This window comes from Fusarium fujikuroi, chromosome FFUJ_chr08, assembly GCF_900079805.1.
Source record: "Fusarium fujikuroi IMI 58289 draft genome, chromosome FFUJ_chr08".
NCBI lineage: Eukaryota > Fungi > Ascomycota > Sordariomycetes > Hypocreales > Nectriaceae > Fusarium > Fusarium fujikuroi.
Window position 1 is genome coordinate 26,118 of NC_036629.1, and position 25,666 is coordinate 51,783.

A 25,666-nucleotide genomic window follows, 5' to 3' on the forward strand; every position below is an offset into this window, starting at 1 on the left:
ATGTCGATAAGCGGCACAGAACTTAACCTAGGATATAAAACGGTCTGGGCTTACCCCGCAATATTAAGACCTTCTAAGCAATATCCATTACTCGAAACCAATAACAGTCGCTGGGGCCACTAAGCAATCAATATGGAAAATCTTGACCAGGACATCTTAGAAGCCACCAAGAACATGCCGACAGAGCCAGAGAAAAACGACGCTGGAAAAGAGTCCCTTGAAAAGCTAGCAGACTTACTAATCACTCGGTATCAGCAAACTGGAAACACGGATGACCTTCGGAAATCGTTACGCCATAAGATGCTGCTATTTCGCTCCTTGCATATTCCCAATGAAGCATCTCTCTGGTACGTGGTCATTATAGATGAATCCATAGGTTCAGATGTCCCATGTCGTTACGAAGAGACGAACGACCCTGAGGACCTCAGAGCAGCCATCACTATCTGCTGGCAAGTTTTCTTTGAAGAGCCCAGCAATGCCGAACATGAAGCACTACGAGTGAGGCTACCGTTCATACTGCGTACCATAACACTACACTTATATGAGAAATCGGGAAACTTGGGCGATATAGAAATGGCAGCGTCATACTCAAGACAGGTTTTGCCTTTTGTTCCAAATGATATCGAGGACCGAGCCAACCCTCTCGATGAGTTCGCCAGGACCCTATTCAAGAAATACCAAGTGCAAGAGAATCCAGATATTCTCACAGTTGGAATACCATTATCAAAGGACGCCATTTCCGCCACTCCTGAAGGTCATCCCGAGTTACCAGCTAGAGTAGCAAACCTCGGGGCCTGGCTTTTACGACGCTATGAAAGAAACGGAGATACGAATGATCTTCAAGAAGCAATCGAAAAGACAGAGCTCGCCAGTAGTCTGTTGGACAAGGAGAATTTTAATCAACTGAGATTCCTAACCAACCTTGGGATCATGCTATTTCGACAGTTGGAGCTCACCTGGGATGAGAATGATCCTGAACAGGCTGAGATTATGGCATCTCGCGCCTACATCGGTAGAAGTTTGCATGTAAACAGCATTGCACATCCATTACTTGGAATTGAGGCAGCGAGAGATGCTATCCGTATCTTCAAGTTTCACGGAAGGCTAGAAGAAGCAAATTCCCTTACTCAAAAGGCATTTCAGTTACTACCAATGGCCTGTCATCCAAATATCGCACGCCAGGATCAGCAGCACGCCATCCAACAAATGTCGAGGTTCGCAGCCGAAGCGTGCTCTCTATCGCTTCTTGTTGGAAAAACGCAGGAAGCGCTTCTGAGTATTGAATTCAGCTGTGAAATCATCCTATACCATTTGATTAAGTATCGAAACAAACTACCTCTTCTAGAACAACAGAGTAAGAGGTCGGCAGAACGTTTTGACCAGTTACGATCTGCAGCCGCCCAACCCGTGGATACCGTGAACCAAGTCACTATACAAGATCGGATTGTGCCAGAAGCTCAGGACTTTGCCCACGACTATGAATTTGAACTCGCGCTGATTAGAAACCTACCAAACTTTCAAAACTTTCTTACATTGCCAAACCTACACGACTTAGTCAAGGGAGTCACTGATGGGTCAATCGTGATAGTAAATATCACTCCCCTCAGCAGTGATGCGATCATTATCCTACAGTCTGGAAAAGGAATCAGGTCCCTCAACTTACCAAAGGCAACATGCGTTGGGAACCTATTTCTTGACAAATATTCGAAAGCTTTCGGTCATATAAGAAAGTCTCAGGTTTTAGAGGAACAGCACATAGAGAGCGACAAAGATCTGTATGACGAACAGTTTCTGAGTTGGCTCTGGACGGCGTGTGTCGACCCGATCGTCAAGGAGATCGCAGAGTCACAGTCATCATCGTTAGCCCCTCGAGTTTGGTGGATCGGGACGGGTATCGCCAGCGGATTTCCGTTCCACGCAGCAGGAAAGTCAGAGGGTAGCACTCTGGATAATGTGATCTCATCTTACATTGTATCTATCACGTCCTTGATCGAACCAAAAGGCAGCATGACATGCAGTGACAAAACTTATTAATTAAAATACTATAAAGAATGATATGAAGCTATACGCATTAAACAGTCTATAGCTATAGTTATACATCCAATTTCAAGCTTTATTTTCTGACACTTTTCTTGAAGTCAATTTCACCTGCAAATTAAAACCAATAGTGTTTCCATCCCACTTGCCCGTTTCTCCCGCCTTTATAGGCTCGATCTATTCACTAAAGTCAGCCGCAATGCCATATAGCTTACCAAAGCAACTAACCTCAAAAGCAATAATTAAGCTAGCAAGCAGCTTCTTTATAAGGATCCTCGCCAAATGTTGTCCCATACAGATTCTTCGCCCCCAACTGAAGCCCATTGCTGAGCGTTCCATGTCACGGCGCTTCTGCTCGTCAATGTGCATCCAACGCTCAGGGTTGTAAACACTAGCATCAGCACCGAACATCCAAGTGCAGTTCTTGATGTCGTGAGAGGATACCATGACGTCTGTGCCTTCTGGTATAAAGGTATCGCATATGGTGACGCCGCCAGGCGTGTTGACGGTTCTGGAGTTGACATTGGGGTTGACCGACCATCGGCTGGAGAGCTGAAGTTAGCCAGAGGTAGTCTGTTATGGCCAGAGAAGTGTTAACTTACAGTGTCTCCCTCACCACCGCATCCAGATACGGCAGATGCTCCACGTCTTTAAAGGCGATTGCGCCATTTTCACCAACGGGGAGATATGCATCCAAAATCTCCTTCTCTAACTTCCGAAATAACTCTGAGTTTTTGCTTCCGAGTACCATACTGAGTGCCATCGCTGTAATGACAGCCGTGCTCTCCGATCCTGCATGAATAGTCGTGATAGTCAGAGCAATCACGTCTTTCATGCCAATTACATCGGGCGCGGCCTGACTAGCAGCCAGATATCTTGCAAGGAGATCTCTCCCTGTCGCGTTCTTTTCCTCTGCAGTTCGATCTTGTACCCTTTCTATCGCCAGCTCTGCGATGGGAGTCGAAGTCGTTTTCGCTCTTTGCATGAACCAGTTCTTCAGCAGCAGCGATTCTAATTGCGGTGCTAGTGCCCACGTTCTCCAATGTTTGAATCGTCCAGCCGCGCTGGGAAAGACCTTGTCCGTGTCTACACCAGCCTGCAAGTACCCGCGGGTTTTGCTGAACGCCAGAGAGGTCAAGGTATCGAACATCCAGAAGCTCAGCCAATTGCGCAAGGGGATATCCATGCCTGTGGGCTTCTTGTAAAGCTGGGCCAAGAGGGCACTGATCGTTGCGTCCATCTGATCTTCTTGCTTGAGCCACTGAGACTGTGAAAACCCACCAGCAATTTGCCGCTTGATACCTGTAACGCGTTTCTCGTCACGAATAGTGATGATGCTCTGCATTGTGTCACCCTTAGCCATAACCTCCATGGGACGGTAGGAGTCGGACTGCAGCAGATAATCAGCATATTACTCGAGCCAGTGGTCATTGGAAGGATCAAATTACTTTCGAATAAATCAGCGAAGTGCCGTATATATCCGGGATAGCATTTGGATCGGCGAATGAAACACGGTTAGGACCTGCTCGCACAACAGGACCGTACTTAGCGTGCCATTGGGTGACCGTGTCATGATAGTATTTGCCGCGCCAAACACTTATCGCTGCCCAAAGGTCTGTATAAGATGCGATGAAGGGTCCAGGTATATGCCGGAGTCTCCAGTAGCGCCTGACACAGGTTATGAAAAGTGATAGAATGAGTACCGTGCTCACAGCAATTGTGAAGTTTGTTGCGGAGATGCTGGAAAGATACGTCATGGTTAAGGTATTATGGTCTTGGAAGAAAATACTTTGAAACTTATATGTGAACCAAGAGCCTAACTGTCGGGCAATGGGGTTTTATATGTCTCGTCACAGAAGGCCCCGTCCTCCTCAGTTATGCAATCACAGATGATCAGTGGGGGCTCAAGGGTTGCCGTGCTGCTTTGCCGCCTCCTAGCCTGCGGGGAAATGGCTAAGTTCGCAGATGCAGTATTCGATATCGTCGTCTATAAAGGAGAAATTATTTGGACATGTAATCGATACATCGGCGCCAATTGGTTCAAAATCAGCGACTATGTTACAGTTGGCAGTGGCCGAATAGAGACGTCGGCCAAAGTATCGCCGATATGCCGTGATCGACCACGATATCGGGCGGAGTATGGGGCTTACAAGGTGAATTCCGGGGACTAAGGGAGTACACGTGGCGTGTTTGTGAACCACGCTACTATTGTCCTTCTCGATTTTGACGTCACCCTCGGGAATTGGCACTGATGTCTTTGGTGAATTCCGATCACCTCCCGACGCGAATTTCTTTCGATGCTCACCAAAGTGCCAAGTGACTTGTTCTCATCAACCTGCATTTCCCTGAATTGGCGATATCGAATGACTGATATCGTTGCTGATATCCTGCACCCGCTCGAGGAGTGACTTTACAGGCTAAATCTTATGGCCATATGCTATCTCGACAAGTACCTTGAGTTCTTCGAATCAATGGTGTTGTTATTAGCTGCCTGCGCTATCTAGGGTGCACCACCCTGTACAATCTGATCTACCCCAATTTCTTCAGTTTGCATAAAGGTAGTACAAAGATAGACAAACCCATTGGCATTTCAATAGGCTCGAGCCCACCATCTATCAACACAAGTCCTTTTATACTGTGCATCTATATCAACCCTGTCATAAAGTGATTATTTCCCAGCCATTCCTCTAATTCTGCGCTATTCGCCGTCCACATCATCGGATTCATCGCTCGCAGATCACCGTTCAACGTATCTAGACCTGTTGTTCCACCTTCTTTTTCAACTTCTCTATCGCTGCCATCATCCTGAGTGAGGAGATGATCTTTTAGGCTGGAGATGCCACCACTGGTAGAGGCGAATCCTAGCGCGTCTAGATAATCATATATCTTTGAGCTATCTTGACACCCGCCCACTAGCATTGTCGAATGGCGAAACTTCACATAATCCACAGCAATTGTGCAGAGAACCTGGAAGAGGCGTTGTATCTTAGCGGCGGGCTCAGAAACAGAAGATGCAGACTCGATGGAAGTAGCAAAGTCTTGGAGGCGGGTCAGATCCGCCTCATTCTGACTTTCGATAACATGGCAGAACATGACGATAAACGGAATAAAGGGAGCAAATAAAAGTGTCCTGGATTTGTCAGTGCTTAACCAGAACGGACAATGAAAATGACCAAGAAACATGAATATATATTCCGTTGCTTACCAATGTATGTAAGTCGAAAGGTAAGGTGTTGCGCTCCTGTGCATATGCGCGACGCATTCTTCATGTTTCTGTAAAGTTGCTGTTGCGGCGGCAACACAGTTATAGTTGAAGGTCGTGGTAGAGCCTGTTATGGGTGGTGCGGCTCGGTGAACAAGTGTGAGGAGGGATAGGCGGAGGACCTTGTCTGAAATGTGAAAGAAGTTTATTAAATCCTCACCGGACTCCTTCTTTGCTTCGTTGAACCATTTTTCCTTCCGTCTATGTTAGGAACTTAGTCGCTCATTTGCTTGTTGGCGCTGACCTACATTGGTTTCCCAGATCTTTGCATCCAGGTTCTGCAAATCAGACACCAAGGCCTCGACCCGAGACTGCTTTACCTGGTCGGGCTGTGCCATGGAATTGGGGGTATATAGCATCTCATAAATATTGCCTTGACATGGCGCCGTCTCGATAGATATAGCGAAGTAGGCTAGAACCGCCTCAGATATAGTATCGTTAGTCGATGGCTGTGGTACTGTGATATCCCAATCAGGAATTGTTGAGGGCCGTCCTAGACGCAGAGACAGGCTCTTGTCAATGAAGTAGATGCTCCAAAACAGAAACTGTTTGTATTCGAAATCTTCCTGTTTATCATTTTTCATCGATGCAAGCCTGTGATAGCTCAGCGTCTGGCAAAGTTCCGATCCTTTAGCTGATAAGGTCCATGAAAGAGAAGGTTTCGAGAGTTCAATGGCATAGGAGGCCTGGAATTTAAAGTGGTCAGCACATGAATACATGATTGATTGAAGAGGCCATTTACACCAAAAAGAAGAGCAGGAATGGTGTCAGAGTTTGCAGGCAAATGCAATGGCAGGCTTGATAGTACAGTCTCAAGGTTGTCGCGACACAAATGAGCATGAGCGACATATTCGTCCCTTTCCTGTCCGACGACGTGGAAACTGTAGTCCCAAAATAGTGAATAAAGGCCGGCATTGACAGTGGTGAACTTGGCTTCAGAATGATTGTCATTGAAGTAGACGTCGAGATACATGTCTGTGAACCGTTGAAACGGGAGGAACTGGTAGATCCAGCTGATCCCTGTGAGCTGTTTGGCTGAGGTGTCGATCACAGCGTCAGCTTGAGTGGTCGCATGAATAAGAATCTGCGCGAAAATGGGTCAGGGCGCACCTTTTGCAAGACGGATTGTCCTTGAGAATAAAATGATTCGCCGCCGCCCTCTCTGAGCTTTCAACAAAAGTCGTTCCTTACCAGCAATCCCATACTTCAAAGCCCATGCCAGGCCGCATTATCGCCAACCGCTGACAGCATGGGTTCCAAAGAAAAGCAAGACAAGACGGGCCAGAACGATGGGCCTCTTGATACCACCTCCACAACCGAAAAGGAGCCTCAAACGTGGCCCTATGCTAGAATTTTCAAATTCGGCGGTATATTCGAGCATTCAATGCAAGCTGTCGCCATCTTTGCGGCAGTTTGCTCCGGCGCAGGTATTGCCCTTCAGAATCTCATTTTCGGGAGGTTCATCACTGTCGTTATCGATTTTGCGTCCGCAAAGACATCGCCTTCCCATGTCCGCGACGAAACCGCAACGCTTGCTCTTTATTTTGTTTACCTTGGCATCGGCCGATTCGTACTATCGTACGCCTACAATACGCTTCTGACCTACGCGGCGTACCGCGTAACTCGAAATATTCGACACGCATACCTCAGAGATGCGCTCAGCCAAGAAGTCGCATTCTTCGATCTCGGCACCAGCGGCTCCATCGCAGCCCAGACTTCTTCCAACGGCCGCTTGATACAAGGTGGAATAAGTGAAAAGTTGGGTCTCTTGTTCCAGGGCATGTCTACCTTGGTGACAGCATTTATCATCGCGTTTATATTCCAATGGAAACTAACACTCATTTGTCTCTGCATAGCACCCGCGACGCTCATTATCAACGGAGCTGCGGCTGGTATCATGGCAGGCCATGAAACCAATATCTTAGAAATCCATTCCCAAGCCAACTCATTCGCAGAAAACATTTTATCAAGCGCCCGTACAATCGAGCGTTTGAGATGCGCGACAGGCTAGTCCGCAAATTCAACACCTACTTGACCGATGCCCACCACGTTGGTATCAAAATCTCGCCTCATTTTGGCACCTTGCTTTCAGCCGACTATTGCATTGTCTACCTGGGCTACGGTCTTGCTCTCTGGCAGGGTATCCGAATGTTTTCTAAAGGTGAGATAGACCAGCCTGGAGAAATCTTCACGTAAGTAGCTCTCGCACAGGTTGGCCAAGTTACCCGCTAACAATCAAGTGTTATCCTCTCTGTTATCATCGCCGCCACCAGCCTCACAATGCTTGCGCCATATTCCGTCGACTTTACCCGGGCATCTGTTGCTGCGGCGAAACTCTTTGACCTAATCGACCGCGAGTCCGAGATTGATTCATTCGACAGTACCGGTAAAATACCATCAGAGACGATAGGAGAAATTTCTGTCGACAATGTTACTTTCGCCTATCCAACCCGACCCGGTATCGCAGTCCTTGACAACTACTCCGTCAAGTTTCCTGCTGGAAAAACTACTGCCCTTGTTGTGAGTTCAAAAAGTCGCCGATATGGAAGTGTGTCTAACTGTCTTTTGTAGGGTCAATCTGGATCCGGAAAAAGCACTGTCATCGGTCTTCTTGAGCGCTGGTATAATCCTGAGTCCGGCACGATTTCGTTAGATGGCTGCCCAATCGATCAGCTGAATCTGAACTGGCTCCGAACCAATGTCCGTTTAGTGCAGCAAGAGCCAGTCCTATTCCAAGGAACCATCTTCGATAACATTCGATCTGGCCTAACTGGCACTGCATGGGAAGATGCGCCAGTAGAAGAGCAGATGCACCATGTCGAAGAAGCTGCTAAGCTGGCGTTTGCCCATGAGTTCATCTCTAAGCTACCTAATGGATATAATACCCAGGTTGGCGAGCATGGGTGCCTGCTCTCTGGTGGCCAGAAACAACGTATTGCTATTGCGCGCAGTATTATTTCCAAGCCCAAGGTCCTTCTTCTGGACGAGGCTACAAGTGCACTTGATCCTGAAGCTGAAGGTATTGTTCAAAAGGCGCTAGATACGGTCTCTAAGGGTCGCACGACAATTGTTATCGCTCACAAGCTTGCTACTATCCAGAAGGCCGACAACATCATCGTCATGATGAAAGGACGCATCGTCGAACAAGGTACTCATCAGTCTCTGACCATGTGTGGCGGTACCTATGCTCGACTCGTGCAGATTCAGAACCTCACAGCACAGAGCGACGAGTCTGGAGACATTACGGACCAATCTGAACCCCTAGATCACGTCCCGATGTCTATTGAACCGAGCAGAACTTTGACTCGGCATGAGACCTCCCACCAAAGCGATGTCGATGGAAGCAAGGATCTAGGTGGATATGATCAGCATGAGCAGCGCGGTGTCATCTCTGTCATTATTCGGATCGTTGGCCAGACGCCTGAGCTGAGGTTGGCATTTATTGTCATCCTGATGGCGTGCATCGTGGCAGGTAAGTGGCCTTCTAACTCTGGTTCTGCCAACCCCCTTCGGTTACTAACATCTCGCAGGCGCGACCTTTCCCGGCCTGGCCATTCTTATTGCCAATATCGTTGAGGTCTTCTCTCTCACAGGATCTGAGATAGAGCTTCAAGGCAACTTCTATGCCAAAATGTTCATCGTCTTTGCCTGCGGGTGTTTCGTTGCCTACTTCGCTTTAGGATACGCCACAAACGTTGTTGCTCATAATTTGAGTCACAAGTTCCGCAAATCTATTCTTGAGAGCATCCTTCGACAGGATTTGCAGTTCTTTGATCGAGAAGAGAATACCACCGGAGCACTGATCAGTCAAATAGACTCAAACCCACAGGCTGTCCTTGAACTTATGGGCTACAACGTTGGCCTTATCCTTGTCGCCGTCTTCAACATCACTGCCTATAGCGTCTTAGCTATTGTGTATAGCTGGAGACTTGGCTTGGTAGTTACCTGCAGTGGCCTTCCCCCTTTGGTTACTGCCGGTTATCTTAAAATCCGGTTCGATGCTAAACTGGATCGCGAGACGTCGAGGCTCCTTTCACTCAGTGCTTCTATTGCTTCCGAAGCGATAAATTCTATCCGGACTGTTTCGTCTCTCGCTATTGAGAATTCGGTGCTGTCTAGATACTCCCACGAGCTGGATCTCGCATTGGCTGGCTCTAAGCGACCTGTGTTGGCCATGATGATCTGTTTCGCCTTTACACAGTCTATCGAATACTGGTTTATGGCCCTTGGCTTTTGGTACGGTTGCTACCTTTTATCATTTGACCAGATTAGCATATATGCTTTTTTCGTTGCCTTCTTAGGCGTCTTCTTCTGTGGCCAGTCGGCTGCCTAACTTTTCCAATATTCGACTAGCGTCACTAAAGGCATTAATGCGGCCAACTATATCTTTTGGCTTCAGGACCTTCAGCCGTCGGTAAGGGAAATAGATGAAAACCGTGGAAACGGCCCTGAATCTGGCGATATGGTGAACATCCGTGATGTGCACTCTTCTTACCCTCTTCGACCCGAGATGCGCATCCTCAGAGGCATAAATGTTAATGTAAGTAGCATGCTTTGCCGCTTTGTTCTTACGGCTAATCATTTCTATGTAGATAAAGGGTCAGTTTGTTGCTTTTGTTGGAGCATCTGGTTGCGGCAAATCTATAATAATCGCTTTACTTGAACGGTTTTACGACCCCATAACAGGCTCAATTGATATTGACTCGACCTGTTTGACTTCTCTTAACCCTTGACTGCATTGTCGTATTGTAGGACTTGTTTAACAAGAACCCGTATTGCTTTAAGGTTCGATCCGCGAGAATATTGCGTTGGGTGTTGATGAACCCCCTGACGATACAATTTCCTTGAGTGCCATAGGAACGGTTAGCGATAAGGAGATCGAGTTGGCGTTGCGAGCTGCTAATGGCTGGGATTTTGTGTTATCTCTGCCTGAGGGTCTTTCTACTCCTGTTGGTTCTTATGGTACCTAGCTGTCTGGTGGCTAGCGGTAATGCATTGCTATTATAAGTATACTTATTTGCGATCTGAAAGTGCTGCTTCTTGACGAGGCGATATTAGCGCTTGATACAGAAAGCGAGAAGATTATATAGGATGCGTTATCTAAGGCTACTATGGACAGCAAGAGAATCACGATTGCCGTTGCTTACAGGCTTAGCACAATTAAAGATGCAGATACGATTTGCGTCTTTTATGCCGGGAAGATTAGGGAAGTGGGAATGCATTAAGAGTTGATTGCGTAAGGCGGCATGTATTGCAAGATGTGTGAGGCGCAGGCTTTGGATTAGTGGCTATAGTTTGTATTTTCTTTTTTAATTCTTAGGTAGATGTTTCTTTCTGTTAGTTTTAGATGGTTGTTGTTGTTGGAATGTATTGCAGGGCCTGAGCCACGCATATCGATTCTCTTCTTATATCTCGCGCCTATGCCACGTGCTTACCTTATGACGTTCCCTGCGGCAGCCAAACGTGAGTTTGGACCTCTAATTGTGGTGGTGGCCTTTTTGTTATACTTCCCTATGCCGCACTTATAAGGTGCTTTACTTTAGCTCCCTGTTGTGCGATATCTGCAATGTATGAATGAGTTTGTACTTTAATAAGAGTATTATTTTGAGTTAGTAGACCTTACAGCTAATGATTTATATCGCGCGCCTTGCATGAGTTAATTTATTATATATAAATTGATTTGTAATGATTGAACTGATTTATAATGTATGAATTGATTTGTAATATATTGAGCTATCCTTATAGAGTATAGAGTAACCCACACATTTTACCGCTTGTTATTTAGCTTATCTGCAGTTATAATAACTCTAGACTCCTGCCTCTTCTATATTTTACCCCTTTAAAAAGCTGTGTAAGCTGCTATGATAATTAATCGGCTTGATACAAGTACAACGCTTCAACATGGCTTCCCACCTTGGCATCATCAACTTGTTCTCCGTCCAAGACACTGTGGCTGTTATTACTGGAGGAGGTTCAGGCCTTGGGGCCACGATTGCTCAAGCTTTAGAAGTATGCTACATTCTATCTCATTTTAAGTCCGCGAGACCTACGGTGCTAATAAACGATCAAGGCCAATGGCGCTCGTGCTGTCTATGTGCTCGGCCGCCGAGAGGAGAAGCTGAGAAACATAGCAAGCAGTGCGGTTCACGGAAGAATCTATCCTATCGTTGCCGATGTCAGCTCCAAGGACTCTCTGGCAGCTGCAGTCGAGCAAGTACACCAGCGCGAGGGACACATCAATGTTCTCATTGCAAATTCCGGCATGATGGGACCCAATGTCGCGAAGTTATTCTCGGGCGGCGAGACCCCTAGTTTGGACAAGCTGCGTGAGGCGCTATGGGACGTCCCTATGGAGGACTTTACGCAGACGATGAACCTAAATGTCACTGCTGCGTTCTACACTGTGGTTGCCTTTCTTGACCTGTTGGCCAAGGGTAACGCAAGCCGTGACAGAACTGGCCTCCCCTCTAGCCAAGTGATTATCACGACGTCCATCTCGGCCTTCTCACGGAGGCCTGCAGCGGGCTTCGCTTACAGTGCGTCTAAGGCTGCGGCAACGCACCTGGTGAAGCAGTTGTCTACATGCTTTGCGCCCTACAAAATTAGGTGCAATGCCATTGCTCCAGGCTTCTTTCCCAGTGAGATGACTGAAAATATGCCCTGGATGAAAGGAAGCAATCCTCGGCTTGAAGGCAATCTGTCCAATGAGACTTGCCCTCTGGAAAGAAGTGGAACAGAGGAGGATATAGCAGGTCAAGCTCTGTTCCTGACGAGCAAGGCAGGAGCCTATGTGAATGGTTGTATACAATTGCTTGATGGAGGGAGGCTATCAATACTACCAGCTACCTACTAAGATTGCACTACAAATTATTGCTACCGTGCCAGTGGAGGACATTGCACTTTTGTGACATGGACATATGTCTACGAAACCACACACTTCAGGCAGCTCTTTCACTGTAATCTATAATGAGCTGAAATTTAGTTCGATCTCTAAACTTTTGAAAAGGCCTAATGCAGTGCCACAGAATGATTTGCTGCTCAAGGTTTGCAGCAATCTCTGGCCATTTCATTCCTCTGTCATGTACCCTTGCAGACGGCGATCTTCAAGTCCTCATCAAGTTTTCTCCCTCTGATCCATACTCCGAATATGCTTATGCACACCAGACTCACTCAGGTTCAACGCTATGACAATATACGCCCAGTCCAGCACCTTCATCACATAATTTAGGAGGTGTTCTTTAACATCTGTTGTCTAGGGTGGTGGCCGTTGTCTAGGTAACCTGATTTATATGGCTTAAATTATCAATCAAACCTTGGCGTACATCCGCAAGGTTCTCAGACGCAACGGCAAACTGATATTGGTCGACCATGCTTAACCTCTGCTGCCATCTCCACTAGTAGATACAATGGCTGAGCTGGATTTTTCTCTGCCGGACGCCTTTTGGAATCTCGCCTATGCCAGCCCCGACGAAAAGGGTGCCAATATGATGATTGAGTCGCTCAAGGATATCGCTACACCGGCAAAAGAAAACCACCACGCACCAGAGTTCTCCCAGATTACTATTGTCCGTCCTGTCTCTGAAGCTGCTAATGCCAACGAGGTGGTGGGAGCTACTATAACGGCCACCGAGGAGCATGGGCTACCCACTGAAATTTGCACATTCCTCAAGTTGACCAAGAGAGACATTCGCGGCCACGTCTGCATAGTTCTCTCAGAGCTTGGCCAGTCAGTTTTGGTCAGCCTTTCATCAGAAGAATTATCTCTCTTGCAGCGTCTCACACAAGAATCGGCTGGTGCTCTTTGGGTTACAAGGGGAAGTCTTTTGGCAAGTGCTCTAAAGCCTGAAATGTCCATGTTTCACGGCCTTGCTCGCTCAATTCGTGCTGAAGTAGAGGGTCTGTCGTGCATGAACATGGACCTCGATGTCAGGCAGAAGTTATCACCCAACAGGATGGCCGAGTTGATCACGAGAGTCTTCGACACAACTTTCCTTGCTGAGCGGCACAGTGGTCTAGAAGGTCAACCGTCTAGGTAGATTGCAGCACTTTAATTTCTATGCTGATCTTAAACTATCCAGTCCACCTCTTGGAATGTATTCATGGCTCTGGGAATCTAGTTGCACTCCCAATTCTTGATTCTATGTAGTAGCCACCCACTCGTAATCAGCAGTCTTGTCTTCCTCTGAAACATGCCAGGTGCAAATCCAGACCCCATAATTAGCTTGTCGTCCATACGGCACAAGTCATCATAGTAGCTCCACTGCATACACTCGACCCACGACTTACAAGCTGCTTCGCACGCATCCACAGACTTCCAGGCGTTGGCCCAAAGACTGCGATTGTACTTGGACTGCGGAGCAGGAGGTGAATTCGTGTTGGCAGAAGTAATAGCGAAGAGACTGGACATATTGTCCCACCATTCTCGTCTCTTGCCCAAATCTGGAGCGATGATCTTCTTGAAGAAATCTTTGAATAGCATGGGCCTCTGTTTTGGTGTCAGCACGACAGGTTTCATCCAATTTCACGTGGTAGGGATCTGACTAACTTTGAAGTTCCAGTTCTTCTCCAGCTCGTAGTATCTCGCTATATCCCTGCTGTGCGCCTTGTGCCACGACAAAAGAGGCTTGCACCAGTTCTCACTCCTGAAACCGAACTTCCAGTGCACCACCGCATTGAACCCCCAAGTGAACTTCTCGTCACCGCCATTTTCCCCGAAACGGATTCCATATTTGTTCAGTGCACGTCCCAGGATGTGATCGCCACAGCCGTGCTGACGGGTGTATTCGGCAAAGTCCTCAACGAGCCGCGGGTTCTTCCCGAACGACATCTCCCACGCACCCCGTGAGAGCGCGAAGCCAGAACCTCCATGTGCGAAAGTCACGTTGGCGATGAAGGCTGAGCTGCCAAGGTAATGTGGTGCCTTCCAGTCAAAGGATGACAGATAGTCCAGTACATTAGGCAGGAAGATATATGCATCGTCCTCCATGAAGACATACCAGCGTGCGTGGGGCCAGTTCTTGCCGGCGTGGTCCATAATGGGCAGAAACTTATACTTGTCAATTACCCAGCCGCCCACAGGACCTTCATGGTCGCCTTCTATATTAGCATGCTCAATGTAGACATTATTCTTAACGTACTGAGGCACCGCATGGTAGACGTCGAAATCTGGATGCGACTTGGTGGCTTCCGTCATGTTTTTGAGAACATCAATGGTTGTAAAGTTGCCCATCGTCTCTTCATAATCCGAGTATATCACAACGTTTTCCGGGTTGACTCGCTCTGGTGAAAGACTGGTGACCAAGTGAATGAGCAGACGGTGGTACATCGATGTCCCACCAGTCTTCAAGATCAAGAGAACATCATGGCCCTCTAGTTTTCCATGACCACCAGGCTGCGTTTGCTGACTTTGGTGGGAGGGCTCCAAAACCAACTGTGTTGCCGGCTCAGATTGTGAATTCACGGGAAGTCTCCTTGCACCAAACCTTTCCACGGATGAATTGAGAAGGGAGTAGTACAGCACTAGACATGTGGCGATAATGAAAACTGGGAGAATTCGGTTGTCCCTGTAAGTAGTGAACATCATCCCTGTGGAATGGGAAGGTATAGAAGACGATGGCAGCTGCTTTGTGAGCGAAAGAATTAGATGGATAGCGTGAAGTGCTAGTCAGAGTGCATATGGATATATTTAGAGGATTTAGGGTGAGGAGCCGAGATGACAGTCCAATATGGGATAGATAGGGAAACGTCGGAAACAGCGGCTATCATCAGAATATCCTGTTTCATGTTTAGGGCAAGTTAAAGTTTATAACGCCCTTGCAGAGCGTCGTAATACTTCCGCTTAATGGGTAAAAAGTCGAGAAAACGACCCGTATTGTGGACATCTACCCTCTACCCCCTTGCTAATGATATTCACTCCAGTTTCCTCAAAGAGATGGACAGACCTACTCTTACTCACCCTAACATTTGACACCGCTACATTATAAGGACCCTGGAACATTAGTAGTACTGGAACCAACCAATCGTAAATCACTTCTACAACCTTTTGAGTTTCTAGTCAAATGAAACGTGGGACCTTTTGTCTGTTTCTCATCTTATTTGCGGCATAATGGGCTAAAATCCTGACTTATGCAGTGGGGTTCGTATACGTAACTGCGTCGTAAACAAAATCTATTATACGAGCATATCCACCGATTGCGACCTTCGAAACTTTATAGCTCTCGGCATTAATCTGCCATTATCTATACACTCGTTTTTTCCTTCTTCAATGTGCCTGTCGTTTCTGCTCTCTTTCCAACTCTAGGCCATTCCTTATTGTACACAATGGGTACCGTTGAGAGCATCGACAGCAGAACCCAGATGGCGTTTACCAATGTCTCCCAAGGACGACATCTGTCGATACTAAAACAGCTTCTCAATTTCACCGGATGTCTGATGATTATCCCAGCTTTCTACTTGGCTACAATTCAAACACTGTACCCAATGACAATAGATATCCTCTTCGGCATTATACTCACCGAATGCAATCGCTTTGCCAATGAACGACGTCGTATATCCTTCTATTCAACTTTTCAAAGGGAGAATAATCTCAAGAGACAAAATCTCGGCTTTATGATGAAGGAAACTGTCACAAAGCTCGACTGCTTATCGGCTGTGGTTGGGTATCGGGAAGACCCTGCATTGTTCACGCGAGCTCTTGAAAGTTACAAGGCAGCTCACGGTCAAGCTTTTATGTTGGTCGGCATTGATGGTAGCGATGCAGAAGATGGAGACATGGTAGACGTGTTTGAGAAGGTCTTGTTACATTGAGGCAGTTCTACTCTCCAATCAGCGTTACTAATAAGAAGACAGGTCTATCCTTCTCAGTCTCGGATCATCCACATAAAGGAACCTTTGGGCAATATAGCTGAACAACTCTATAATAAACATTTAGCAATTCAACATGAGAAGGGGCGGGAGATCAACGAAAGCGAAAGCAACAAGGCAGTGATCCAGCAGTGCATGAGTATTGCACGAGTTATACTTGATCAACAGGGCTGCTTGATCGACGAGCCAGACGGCATTAGACATATATGTCTTGTACAACAACACATGCACAAGAAGGGAATAATGTTTACTACTTTCATCTTCTCGCTTGTTATTGCGGAGATGCTCGGCATTGAGTTCATGTGGTCGTCAGATTCTGACACCATAGTGCTGGAGGACACCCTTGAGAGGACCATCAGTACCATTGCGGGAGATTCTACTATCGGCGGTGCCAGCTCAGGATTGACAGTTCACAACGGCGATGATACGGTAGTAACACGCCTGGCTGCCACGGTCTACTGGGCCGAGCTATATCTGACCCGGTCTACGCCCGCTTGTACTGCAACAAGTGACTGCCAAAGCGGGCCTTGCACTGCCTTTCGACTATCAGCTCTGTCGTCCATTCTTATGCCGTGGTATATGCAAAAGGTGTTTGGCAAGCGAATGGTACGTTACAAGGTACAAGGCTCGAGAACAATGTTAATCTGGTGCTAGATTGTTAATGAGGACCGTCACCTTACGACCAACCTTCTCGTTCGCGGCTGGGGCGTTGTCTTTGCCTCTGACGTCCTTACCGCCACTGAGACGCCGACTACAGTGACACGCTGGTTGCGACAGCAAGTCCGCTGGGCCCGAGCCACGCATATCGAATCTCTTCTTATCCCTCGTGTCTATGGCATGTCTCATCCAATGGCGTTCTTCGCAGCAGCCAGACGTGAATTTGGACCTCTAGTTGTGGCGGTGGCCGTGCTCTCATACTTCCTCACATCGCACAAGCTGCTTTACTTCAGCTACCCGGACCTCTTTCTTCGAATCGGCATTACGACAATCTACAATATCTTGCGCAATCCGGATAGGTTGAGGCTGGCCTTGTGCTGGTATGTTGTGCCAGGCATGTTCTTCTATAATATCCCTCTGCCAGCAATACACATCTGGAGTTTGGTGACAATGACGGCTGATACGTGGGGAACGGCAATGAGAGCGAGCACGGAGATTTCCAAGAAGGATAGTAGTCGGAAAAAGTGGTTTGAGACAGGCTTTTTTGTGGTGTGGATGGGAATTGTCGGGGGTACAGTGGCCAGGTGGCTGGCGAACGAGTTTGGCTTGAACCAAGGCCAAACGCTTGTCTCCATGCTGTGCGGCATCTGGCTTGCATCTCTCTGCTCCTGGAAGGCGACCATTGAGAGTCAATAGGTAGAAACACGGGTAATCCGGCGGCAGGCCATAGATAAATGCACCCCCTCCAAACTCGGGCTAGCTTGTACCGATCCTCTCGTGAAGGATCGGCCAAGTAAAAATTGGAGAAACTGCCTGAACCCCACTGCCTCCACTCATCACTCTGGGGGGTCTGGAGCCTCTGCCTTTAGGGCATCCTGCGCTGTAGGTATAAAAAGTGGTAGTCAAGGGGCCTCCGCAGCTTATCACATTTGAAAGGATTGCGTCTTTTCTTTAGAACCCAAATATCTGTCATTATGTTTTTGCAAGTTGTTGATGTTCGTTTTGAGCATTATCGCCGCCCCAATACTTTGGGCATCCATGAGCACAAACCACGCATTTCCTGGCGTCTGAGCAACGCCCCTCCAGGTTTTGAGCAGCAAGCTTATGAACTGCGCCTGGAGAAAGTCAGCGGCCAGGAAAGCCATGTTGTCTGCACTTCTCAGGTGGAATCCTCAGAGTCCCATTTAGTCCCCTGGCCAGCTGAAGAGTCTATCGCTTCTCGTCAAAGATACACGGTTTGTATCCGAGTTCGTGGCAAGGGAGAAACATCATTTTCCGATTGGAGCAAGCGGGCTTGGCTGGAGGCGGGCCTACTCAACCGAAATGACTGGAAAGGCAAATTCATTTCGGCTCCTTGGTCGGAGAAGGACAATGATAAGCCGAAGCCAGAGGATCTCTTTCGCAAAGCATTTACGCTGAACTCTGACATTGCATCAGCTCGTCTCTACATAACTGCACAGGGCATTTATGAGGCAGAGATTAATGGCCGTCGCGTCGGCGATTATTTCCTCGCGCCTGGTTGGAGCTGCTACGACAACGAGTTAACGTATCAGACCTACGATGTTACCGACCTTGTTGACAGCAGAGACAATTGCCTGGGTGTCCGTCTTGCTGAAGGTTGGTTCACTGGCCGGTTGAGTTTTGATGGCGGTATACGCAACAGATATGGCACGCGCACAAGCCTCCTCGCACAGCTCGAATTACAGTATTCCGACGGCTCTTCGCACGTCATTACAACTGACGATGACTGGATGGTAGCGCAAGGCCCCATCCGCCTGGCAGAGATTTACAATGGCGAAAAGTACGATGCAACCGTTGAGTTGCCTGGCTGGTCTTCTCACGAGCACGTCGCTGGACATTGGGAGGGTGCTGTTGCGTTGCCATTTATATCCGAGAAGATCAACTTGACAGCCGGTTATCGTGAACCGGTCAGACGAATTGAGACATTGAAGCCAGTTTCCAAGATCACAACACCAACTGGCAAGACCATCCTCGATTTCGGTCAGAACCTAGTGGGTTACGTTCGTATCAAAGCTGTTCGAGGACAACGTGGTCATGAAGTCACGCTTAAGCATGCCGAGGTCCTCGAGAATGGAGAACTAGGTGTTAGACCTCTACGCGTCTGTGACGCCACCGATGTCTACACACTCCGAGGAGATGCTGAACCCGAGGTATACGAGCCTCGATTCACATACCATGGCTTCCGTCACGTTCAAATTGACAACTGGCCTTCAGAAGACCAAGATGTAGTCGCTGCCCTCGAGGCTATTGTCTGTCATACCGATATGGAAGAACAGGGAACCTTTACATGCTCTAATGACAAGCTGAACCAATTATTCAGCAATGTCCGCTGGAGCATGCGAGATAACTTCCTCTCCATTCCGACCGACTGCCCGCAGCGCGATGAGCGACTTGGCTGGACTGGCGACTTGGCCTTGTTTGCACCAACAGCCACTTATATCTACGGCTGTTACCCAATTCTCCGAGACTGGCTCAAGGGTGTATGGTTTGACCAGCAACGACAGGGAGGAGTGCCTCCAATGGTATCGCCAAACATTCTTGACAAATGCAGGATCTGGGGTCCTGTTTGGCCTTGTGCCATCTGGCATGATGTGGTCGTCTTGGCTCCTTGGGCGCTGTATGAAGAAACGGCTGATCCTGCTATCTTGGCTGATCAGTTCGAGTCCATGGAAACGTGGTTCAAGGTCATCCCCAAGAACAAGGATAGTTGCACTCATCTTTGGGATTTCAACGCCGATCAGCTCTCTGTAAGTCTTTCTTGACGCATCTTTGCCACTTTTGCTGACGCTTCTAGGACTGGCTTGACCCAAGCGCTCCTCCAGATGATGCTGCCAAAGCTACGACTGATCCTCCACTGGTAGCCAACGCATTTTTGATCAACTCTCTTGACATCATGACAAGCGTCTGCGGTGTTCTTGGCAAGACCAAAGATCATTTATTCTACAGATTGTGGGCCGACAATGCGCGAGCAGAGTTCACCCAAGAATACGTCTCCCCGAGCGGTCGCCTCGTATCAGACACACAAACTGCGTACTCGTTGGCCATCTGCTTTAAGCTTCTCAACAAGGACCAGCTATCACGAGCCGGGTCGCGACTTGCAGAGATTGTTCGAAGAAATGCTTTCCGCATTGGTACTGGCTTTGCTGGTACACCCTTTGTCTGCGAAGCCCTCACCTTGACCGGCCACAGCAACGTCGCTTATTCCATGCTTCTCAATGAGAAATGCCCCTCGTGGTTATATGCTATCTCGATGGGGGCGACTACGACTTGGGAACGCTGGGACAGTATGCTGCCAGATGGATCAATCAACCCTGGCGAGATGACCAGCTTCAATCACTACGCTTACGGGGCGATCGCCAAGTTCATGGTTGAACGACTTGCCGGCCTGCAGCGGCTTGAGGCAGGATGGAAGAGGTCGAGGGTTGAACCTGTTGTGGGAGGCGATTTTACTTGGGCGTCTGCGTCACATCTCACGCCGTACGGCAAGGTATCAAGCTCATGGAGGATTCAGGGCAATGATACCGAGAAGCAGGTTCTTCGAGTAGATGTAGAGGTGCCACCAAGCACGACCATGGAAGTTGTGCTGCCGAGTGAAAATAGTGCTCAGAACACTGAAGTTGTTGGGCCAGGAAAGTGGTCATTCACAGTAGATCACAAGAAGCAAGGAGAGTGGCCAGTGAAGGAGACTAAGTTTATCTTGGCTAAGATCGTTGAGGATTTTCGGAGAGAAGAAGAGCTGAAGGCACAAGCTTCGAATGGTATAGAGACTTAGCTAAATCAATCTGATACTGGGCCGACTTCAACTCCAGCATTCGCCATTCGCCATGTAAGATTACAAGTCTACCACGTTCCTTCACAGAACCATGCATGGTGTACGTCTTCATGTCGGCAACGCCGTGTCATTGAATGGTCTGGGATGTAAGTAGTGTCTTGTTCGGTGTATTATCTCGCGAGAAACCCCTCGTATACCGAATTCGTTCAACGCCTCATTACTCTAGTCAACGTTGCCCATGGACAGCCAGGTTCATCGCACGATCCGATGATCCTTCCTGACATTCATGCATTCAATTCGGCGGATCAGCAACCGAATCAAGACCTGGATCACGAGTCAAATTCCTGCTTGGTCTACCGAACCATTTCCGCGTCACCAATGAAACTCACTCAAAGCCGGCGCTAGCGTAGTGAGGCCGGGTTTGACGAATCGCCATTGGATTGCGATTGCCTCCTCTTTCTGGTCTAGACCCTTGTCTCAGTCCACCCTTCACTTTTTCTCCCCATCTGGGGCCCCGCACTTTGGTGTACCAGCAGGTTGGAGAAGCTTTTCCATCCGGGGATCTTTGTACCGCGATGCTATTGACAACGCTCTCTTTGTTATATAAGATGCATCGTCTTCTGTCGCTGATATCCATTCTCAGTCACTCTCCGCAAGATCCACTGTCTGTCTCTTGGCCCTCATACCATATTTTTTGTCTCTAGTCATCATCCTGCCTCCCAATGGAGAAGCCTGAATCAACCGCTCACGTTGAGCGATCAGACTCCAAGACCCTTCACGTCTCTCCAGACCATACACGCGGCCACGCCATTCAGCACCAAGAGCACAGCCGAACCTACCTCCAGACCCTCCGACGAGACCCATGGCTTCTCCTGTGGATCGGAGTCATGCTCTGGACTCTGATCGTCCGCGGCTTCGAGAACCAGTCTTCCGGTTCTGTGATCAGTATTCCCGTGTTCAAAGAACGATTCGGAAAACAACTCGACGACGGTTCATACTTTATCGAGACGAGCTGGCAATCTGCGCTTAGCGGAGGCTCCAACGGTGCTGCCATCTTTGGAGCCTGGGCCTCATCATACTTTGCCGATCTGATCGGCTTCAAACCGGTCATTCTGATTGCAGCTGCCATCAACATTGGATCTGTTGGCGTTGAGTTCGCGTCTACATCGATCGAAATGTTCTTCGCTGGCAAGATGGTCAACTTTGTCGCCATTGGCGCTTTCCAGAACCTTTGCACGGCATACGTAGCTGATGTCTCGCCACTGGCCATTCGATCTACCACCATCGGATTCTGTAACCTTGCTCAATGCATTGGTCCCTTCATCTCGGCCATCCTCTCCAACTTCAGCTCCCAGTGGGATTCCAACTGGTCCTGGCAGTCCCTCATCGTTGCCCAATGGGGTTTTGCTGGTGTCGCCCTGATCGGGCAGCTCTTCATGCCCGAGAGTCCTGTCTATCTGGTCCGCAAGGGCAAGATGGAAAAGGCGCGCATGGCCCTTGAGCGCATGTACTCGGACCCTGAGGACGCCTCTGGCCATCTTGAACGTATCAAGTTGACCCTCGAAGAAGCTGACTCGAAAAATCTTGGCTCATACCTTGATTGCTTCAAGGGCACCAACCTTCGACGGTCTCTCATCGCCATTATGGTGTTCCTTTCTGAACCCATGTCCGGTCTTGGGTTTGTCTCCAATTATGGTGCTCTCATGTACCAGTACCTTGGAATCAGCGACAAGAAGTCCTTCGAGATCCAGATTGGCGCTCAAATTCTCTCCATGTCCGGTGCCACTATCGCTTTCCTTGTTGGCGACTTTTATGGCCGTCGACCCATGTACCTCGCAGGATGCATTGGCCTCTCTCTGCTTCTCATTTGTATGGGAATTTCTGGTTCAGTCAACACCACCGCTGCTGTCACGGCCTCTGTTGGTTTCTATACCATGTATAACTTCTTCTACAATGTCGGTGTTGGATCGACCGTGTACACCCTTGCAGGAGAGATCCCCACGTCTGTCCTGCGAACCAAGACCCTTGCCATTTCCATCTCTGTCTCTTCCGCCGTCAACACCATGTGGTCGTTTGTCGCACCCTACATGTTCAACCCTGGTTATGGCAATCTCAAGGCAAAGATTGGCTTTGTATATGGTGCTTTCATGGTTATCTTTGCTGTTCTGGCATTCTTCTTTGTGCCCGAGACTCGGATGCGAAGTTACGAGGAGCTGGACGAGCTTTTCATGAACAAGGTGCCTACACGCCAATTCCGCGCGTATGTCACTCTTGCTGAGCGTCGGGCTGAAGAGGCTTATGCCATTGAGAATGGATTGAAGGATAATGTTAAGGATGTTTGATGTGATCTGTGGAAAGCAGATTTCAATGGTGTAGACAGGCATCAGCTGTTTTAGCATGTCGTCGCTCTTAATTCACGGCTATACCTTGTTATAATTAGATCTATTTAGGACTTTAGGTATATCTTGAAGTTTGTTTACAATTAAATGTTTTCATTTAGCTTTTGTCCTATTTGTAATGCATATCGAATCTCATGAATGCAGTTAACCAAAAAATAAATTTCTTTCTACAGGGTAAGCATTTATGTTTAGGTTTTAAGGCATATAACACCGACGATCATTCCACAATTGATTGCTCAAAACTTGCCCTATACTGCAATAAGAACCAGTAATCGACCTCGGCTCCAGATGCAAGACTTCTCCTTGTTCCGTCATGTACTGTTTTTACCCTGTTCATGCGATATTGGCTGCCCCAACTCGTGGTGTCGTATCGCGTTTGGCAAAGCAGGGATCTCGGGCTAAGTGATGAGGGTGTCAGCTAGCTCCGGCTTTGACGCAATTTGATTGGACAAGCAAATGCTACGGCTTTGGTTTGCTCTGATTGGCCATCGTCTTTTTAAGTTCCCCGTCAACTTCGGCTGTTTACACGGCCTTCTCTTACTAATCTGACACCCTAATCCGTTCACCCCATTGACAACAGTGTCGCGTCGCGTGGTGTCGCGTCACCATACAGGATTTGCTCATTGCCTGACGGATGGCACGATGCTCATCTAGAAAAACAAGCCTGTCTAGTAACTCATCATGTCTCTGTATCGTAATTTTGTATATCCATAATCATGGCTTGAGTGATACGACCTCGTTCTAGATGGGCATCTCCGTTTGTTGCATCCACGCTGGCAGCTGACCAGCTATCATCCACCTTGTCTTCAAGAGTAAGTGCGTGAGCAATGAGGAACTTGACCATCCACCTGTCGAATCGGTAAGATTCTGCATTCATTGATTGAATGCAATTCTTTTGAAAGACAACCAGTCGTTTGATCTACATCTGGTGAGAAGTCGTCGAGGAACACGGGAAATGAACTTACCATCATCTCCACGCTGGGCCAGTAATTTCTCAGTTGTACCAAGGATTCGAGGTTTGAACTTAGCCGGTCTCTTGACTCCTCAAGCTCATGAGACTCTCCGAATAGATATGTGTGCAACAACACTGACGAGGACACGATTGTCACATGTCCCACGATGTTGTAGAGCGCTTCGGCTCCGGGGACCTCTCGGGAGGCCTTGAGAACGTCGCATACAATGGCAGCATGCGCTTTGCAGGAGCTAGCGTACTTGCGGCCGTTTCTTGTCGGTGGTCGACGATGGTCGAGGTATTGGTAAAATAAAAGCGTATAGTAATGATGATAGCCCAGATGAAAGGCAATGAAGACGCGCCCTAAGCCACGCCTGACGAAAGGAATCAGATTTTCCCTTGAGAACATCAATTCAGGACCCAAACCCTCCTCGAAAGCCCCGAGCTCAGCTTCAAGTCGTTGTACTGACTCATCGATAAAGGATTCGTTCCACTCAACCCCATTCGCGAGTTCTTGCTGGAGGTTCTGTATCTCAGCATATAACCCAACCAATCTGACCATATGAGCCCACAATCCAGGCTTCCAATCCAAGTCTGCGACGTCTCCATCTCCCGATCTCATGCTGTAGAACATGTATTCGTCGAGTGGTCCTCGAGGTTGTTTGGTTCGCCATCTGAACTGCGGTGATAGGTTAGAACCTCCACTAGCCCAAGTGTCGATAATGAAGCACGTCCAAAATATACGTCTCTTGACTTCTCGCATTACACCGTCATCACCTTCTTCAATCTCACCCAACTTCAGGATTTGAGTCATTCGACTTGCAAGTCCTGGTTGACAGTTAGATAAGCTTCAAAAGAGACTCAGAGCCAAGGACTAGCCAAAATACAGGGACTCAGCATCTGCGTCTCCTTCACCGAAGAAGTTGTTGCCAACGAGGATACAAGCCTGGATGTTCTCGATACAGATATGTTCTAAATCTTCCTTTAATGCTGCAGTCGCTTGAGCGCGATACATTGGCCCACGAGCAACAATACCAGACTCTGTAGCAAACCTGGAATCAGAGCTGTTACGTGGGTTCTGATAAGCGAAACTGGAAAATATGACGTACCTTGCAGACAAACCTAGCATAGCAAGGAGAACAGGTTTGGACACTGTACCTTCTGCAACACTGGCTTTAAAGGTGGGCTCATGGAAGAGGCTGTGAGGGGAGTCATGAATAAAGCGAAAGTAAAGGTCTACCAAGTACATCGTCTCGTCTTGTGTGTGGAACGACTGAATAGATCGCGGAGAATCTCGAACACCTGATGCTCTTGAAAGTTGGGACCTGGTGATAGTAGTTGGACATTGCAAGTTTCGCTGAACACACTGGGAACATGCTGCCGAGCTAGCTGCCCGATCGCATCTGCGCTTAGAGCTTCTACAGTTCAAACACGCCGTTGAGGGTCGCATGGCGATCGATTATTGGATTCGAGACTTTTTCGAAAGGGGGAGCTGGCATGGCATTGACATCGGCATGATTAATGAGGTAATGATGGAGTCAGAATGGATTTTGGTCGTTGCTCTGTACTCCGTATTTCAGCGTCAAATGCTGCTCCACTAAACCCAATTGGGGGCCGTTCCATGATTTAGCCGAGGCTACGTTTAGTATGATATCAAAGAGATACATAACTACCTTCAACTTCAGTCTCAAAAGCCTGCTTAC

General features: G+C 48.1%; 11 protein-coding genes; 7 read left to right on the top strand and 4 right to left on the bottom strand.

Moving 5' to 3' along the window:
* Window positions 1–132: 132 nt before the first annotated feature.
* Window positions 133–2,034, top strand: FFUJ_14078 (uncharacterized protein; the record flags this gene model as incomplete). Its single annotated transcript, XM_023581289.1, has 1 exon — window positions 133–2,034. The coding sequence occupies one exon, from the start codon at window positions 133–135 to the stop codon at window positions 2,032–2,034; it is 1,902 nt and encodes a 633-aa protein (XP_023434007.1).
* A 72-nt stretch (window positions 2,035–2,106) lies between these two features.
* Window positions 2,107–3,794, bottom strand: FFUJ_14077 (probable Benzoate 4-monooxygenase cytochrome P450; the record flags this gene model as incomplete). XM_023581290.1 has 4 exons in its annotated part: window positions 2,107–2,214; window positions 2,266–2,581; window positions 2,640–3,427; window positions 3,486–3,794. 4 exons carry the CDS (start codon window positions 3,792–3,794, stop codon window positions 2,107–2,109), a joined length of 1,521 nt encoding a protein of 506 aa, XP_023434008.1.
* An 886-nt stretch (window positions 3,795–4,680) lies between these two features.
* FFUJ_14076 (uncharacterized protein) lies at window positions 4,681–6,272 on the bottom strand (the record flags this gene model as incomplete). XM_023581291.1 has 4 exons in its annotated part: window positions 4,681–5,167; window positions 5,243–5,493; window positions 5,548–5,985; window positions 6,042–6,272. 4 exons carry the CDS (start codon window positions 6,270–6,272, stop codon window positions 4,681–4,683), a joined length of 1,407 nt encoding a protein of 468 aa, XP_023434009.1.
* Window positions 6,273–6,548: 276 nt separating this feature from the next.
* FFUJ_14075 (related to ABC transporter) lies at window positions 6,549–10,032 on the top strand (the record flags this gene model as incomplete). XM_023581292.1 has 7 exons in its annotated part: window positions 6,549–7,111; window positions 7,255–7,491; window positions 7,540–7,819; window positions 7,871–8,771; window positions 8,830–9,535; window positions 9,653–9,839; window positions 9,892–10,032. 7 exons carry the CDS (start codon window positions 6,549–6,551, stop codon window positions 10,030–10,032), a joined length of 3,015 nt encoding a protein of 1,004 aa, XP_023434010.1.
* Window positions 10,033–11,200: 1,168 nt separating this feature from the next.
* Window positions 11,201–12,152, top strand: FFUJ_14074 (related to gluconate 5-dehydrogenase; the record flags this gene model as incomplete). XM_023581293.1 has 2 exons in its annotated part: window positions 11,201–11,308; window positions 11,370–12,152. The coding sequence occupies 2 exons, from the start codon at window positions 11,201–11,203 to the stop codon at window positions 12,150–12,152; spliced, it is 891 nt and encodes a 296-aa protein (XP_023434011.1).
* Window positions 12,153–12,705: 553 nt separating this feature from the next.
* Window positions 12,706–13,335, top strand: FFUJ_14073 (uncharacterized protein; the record flags this gene model as incomplete). Its single annotated transcript, XM_023581295.1, has 1 exon — window positions 12,706–13,335. The coding sequence occupies one exon, from the start codon at window positions 12,706–12,708 to the stop codon at window positions 13,333–13,335; it is 630 nt and encodes a 209-aa protein (XP_023434012.1).
* A 77-nt stretch (window positions 13,336–13,412) lies between these two features.
* FFUJ_14072 (uncharacterized protein) lies at window positions 13,413–14,879 on the bottom strand (the record flags this gene model as incomplete). XM_023581296.1 has 2 exons in its annotated part: window positions 13,413–13,784; window positions 13,845–14,879. The coding sequence occupies 2 exons, from the start codon at window positions 14,877–14,879 to the stop codon at window positions 13,413–13,415; spliced, it is 1,407 nt and encodes a 468-aa protein (XP_023434013.1).
* Window positions 14,880–15,619: 740 nt separating this feature from the next.
* On the top strand, window positions 15,620–17,515 carry FFUJ_14071 (related to chitin synthase/hyaluronan synthase (glycosyltransferases); the record flags this gene model as incomplete). XM_023581297.1 has 3 exons in its annotated part: window positions 15,620–16,090; window positions 16,148–16,768; window positions 16,817–17,515. 3 exons carry the CDS (start codon window positions 15,620–15,622, stop codon window positions 17,513–17,515), a joined length of 1,791 nt encoding a protein of 596 aa, XP_023434014.1.
* Window positions 17,516–17,793: 278 nt separating this feature from the next.
* FFUJ_14070 (probable alfa-L-rhamnosidase) lies at window positions 17,794–20,612 on the top strand (the record flags this gene model as incomplete). XM_023581298.1 has 2 exons in its annotated part: window positions 17,794–19,587; window positions 19,635–20,612. The coding sequence occupies 2 exons, from the start codon at window positions 17,794–17,796 to the stop codon at window positions 20,610–20,612; spliced, it is 2,772 nt and encodes a 923-aa protein (XP_023434015.1).
* Window positions 20,613–21,334: 722 nt separating this feature from the next.
* On the top strand, window positions 21,335–22,954 carry FFUJ_14069 (related to maltose permease; the record flags this gene model as incomplete). Its single annotated transcript, XM_023581299.1, has 1 exon — window positions 21,335–22,954. One exon carries the CDS (start codon window positions 21,335–21,337, stop codon window positions 22,952–22,954), a length of 1,620 nt encoding a protein of 539 aa, XP_023434016.1.
* A 736-nt stretch (window positions 22,955–23,690) lies between these two features.
* FFUJ_14068 (uncharacterized protein) lies at window positions 23,691–25,413 on the bottom strand (the record flags this gene model as incomplete). XM_023581300.1 has 4 exons in its annotated part: window positions 23,691–23,930; window positions 23,977–24,791; window positions 24,879–25,015; window positions 25,073–25,413. 4 exons carry the CDS (start codon window positions 25,411–25,413, stop codon window positions 23,691–23,693), a joined length of 1,533 nt encoding a protein of 510 aa, XP_023434017.1.
* Window positions 25,414–25,666: the final 253 nt, after the last annotated feature.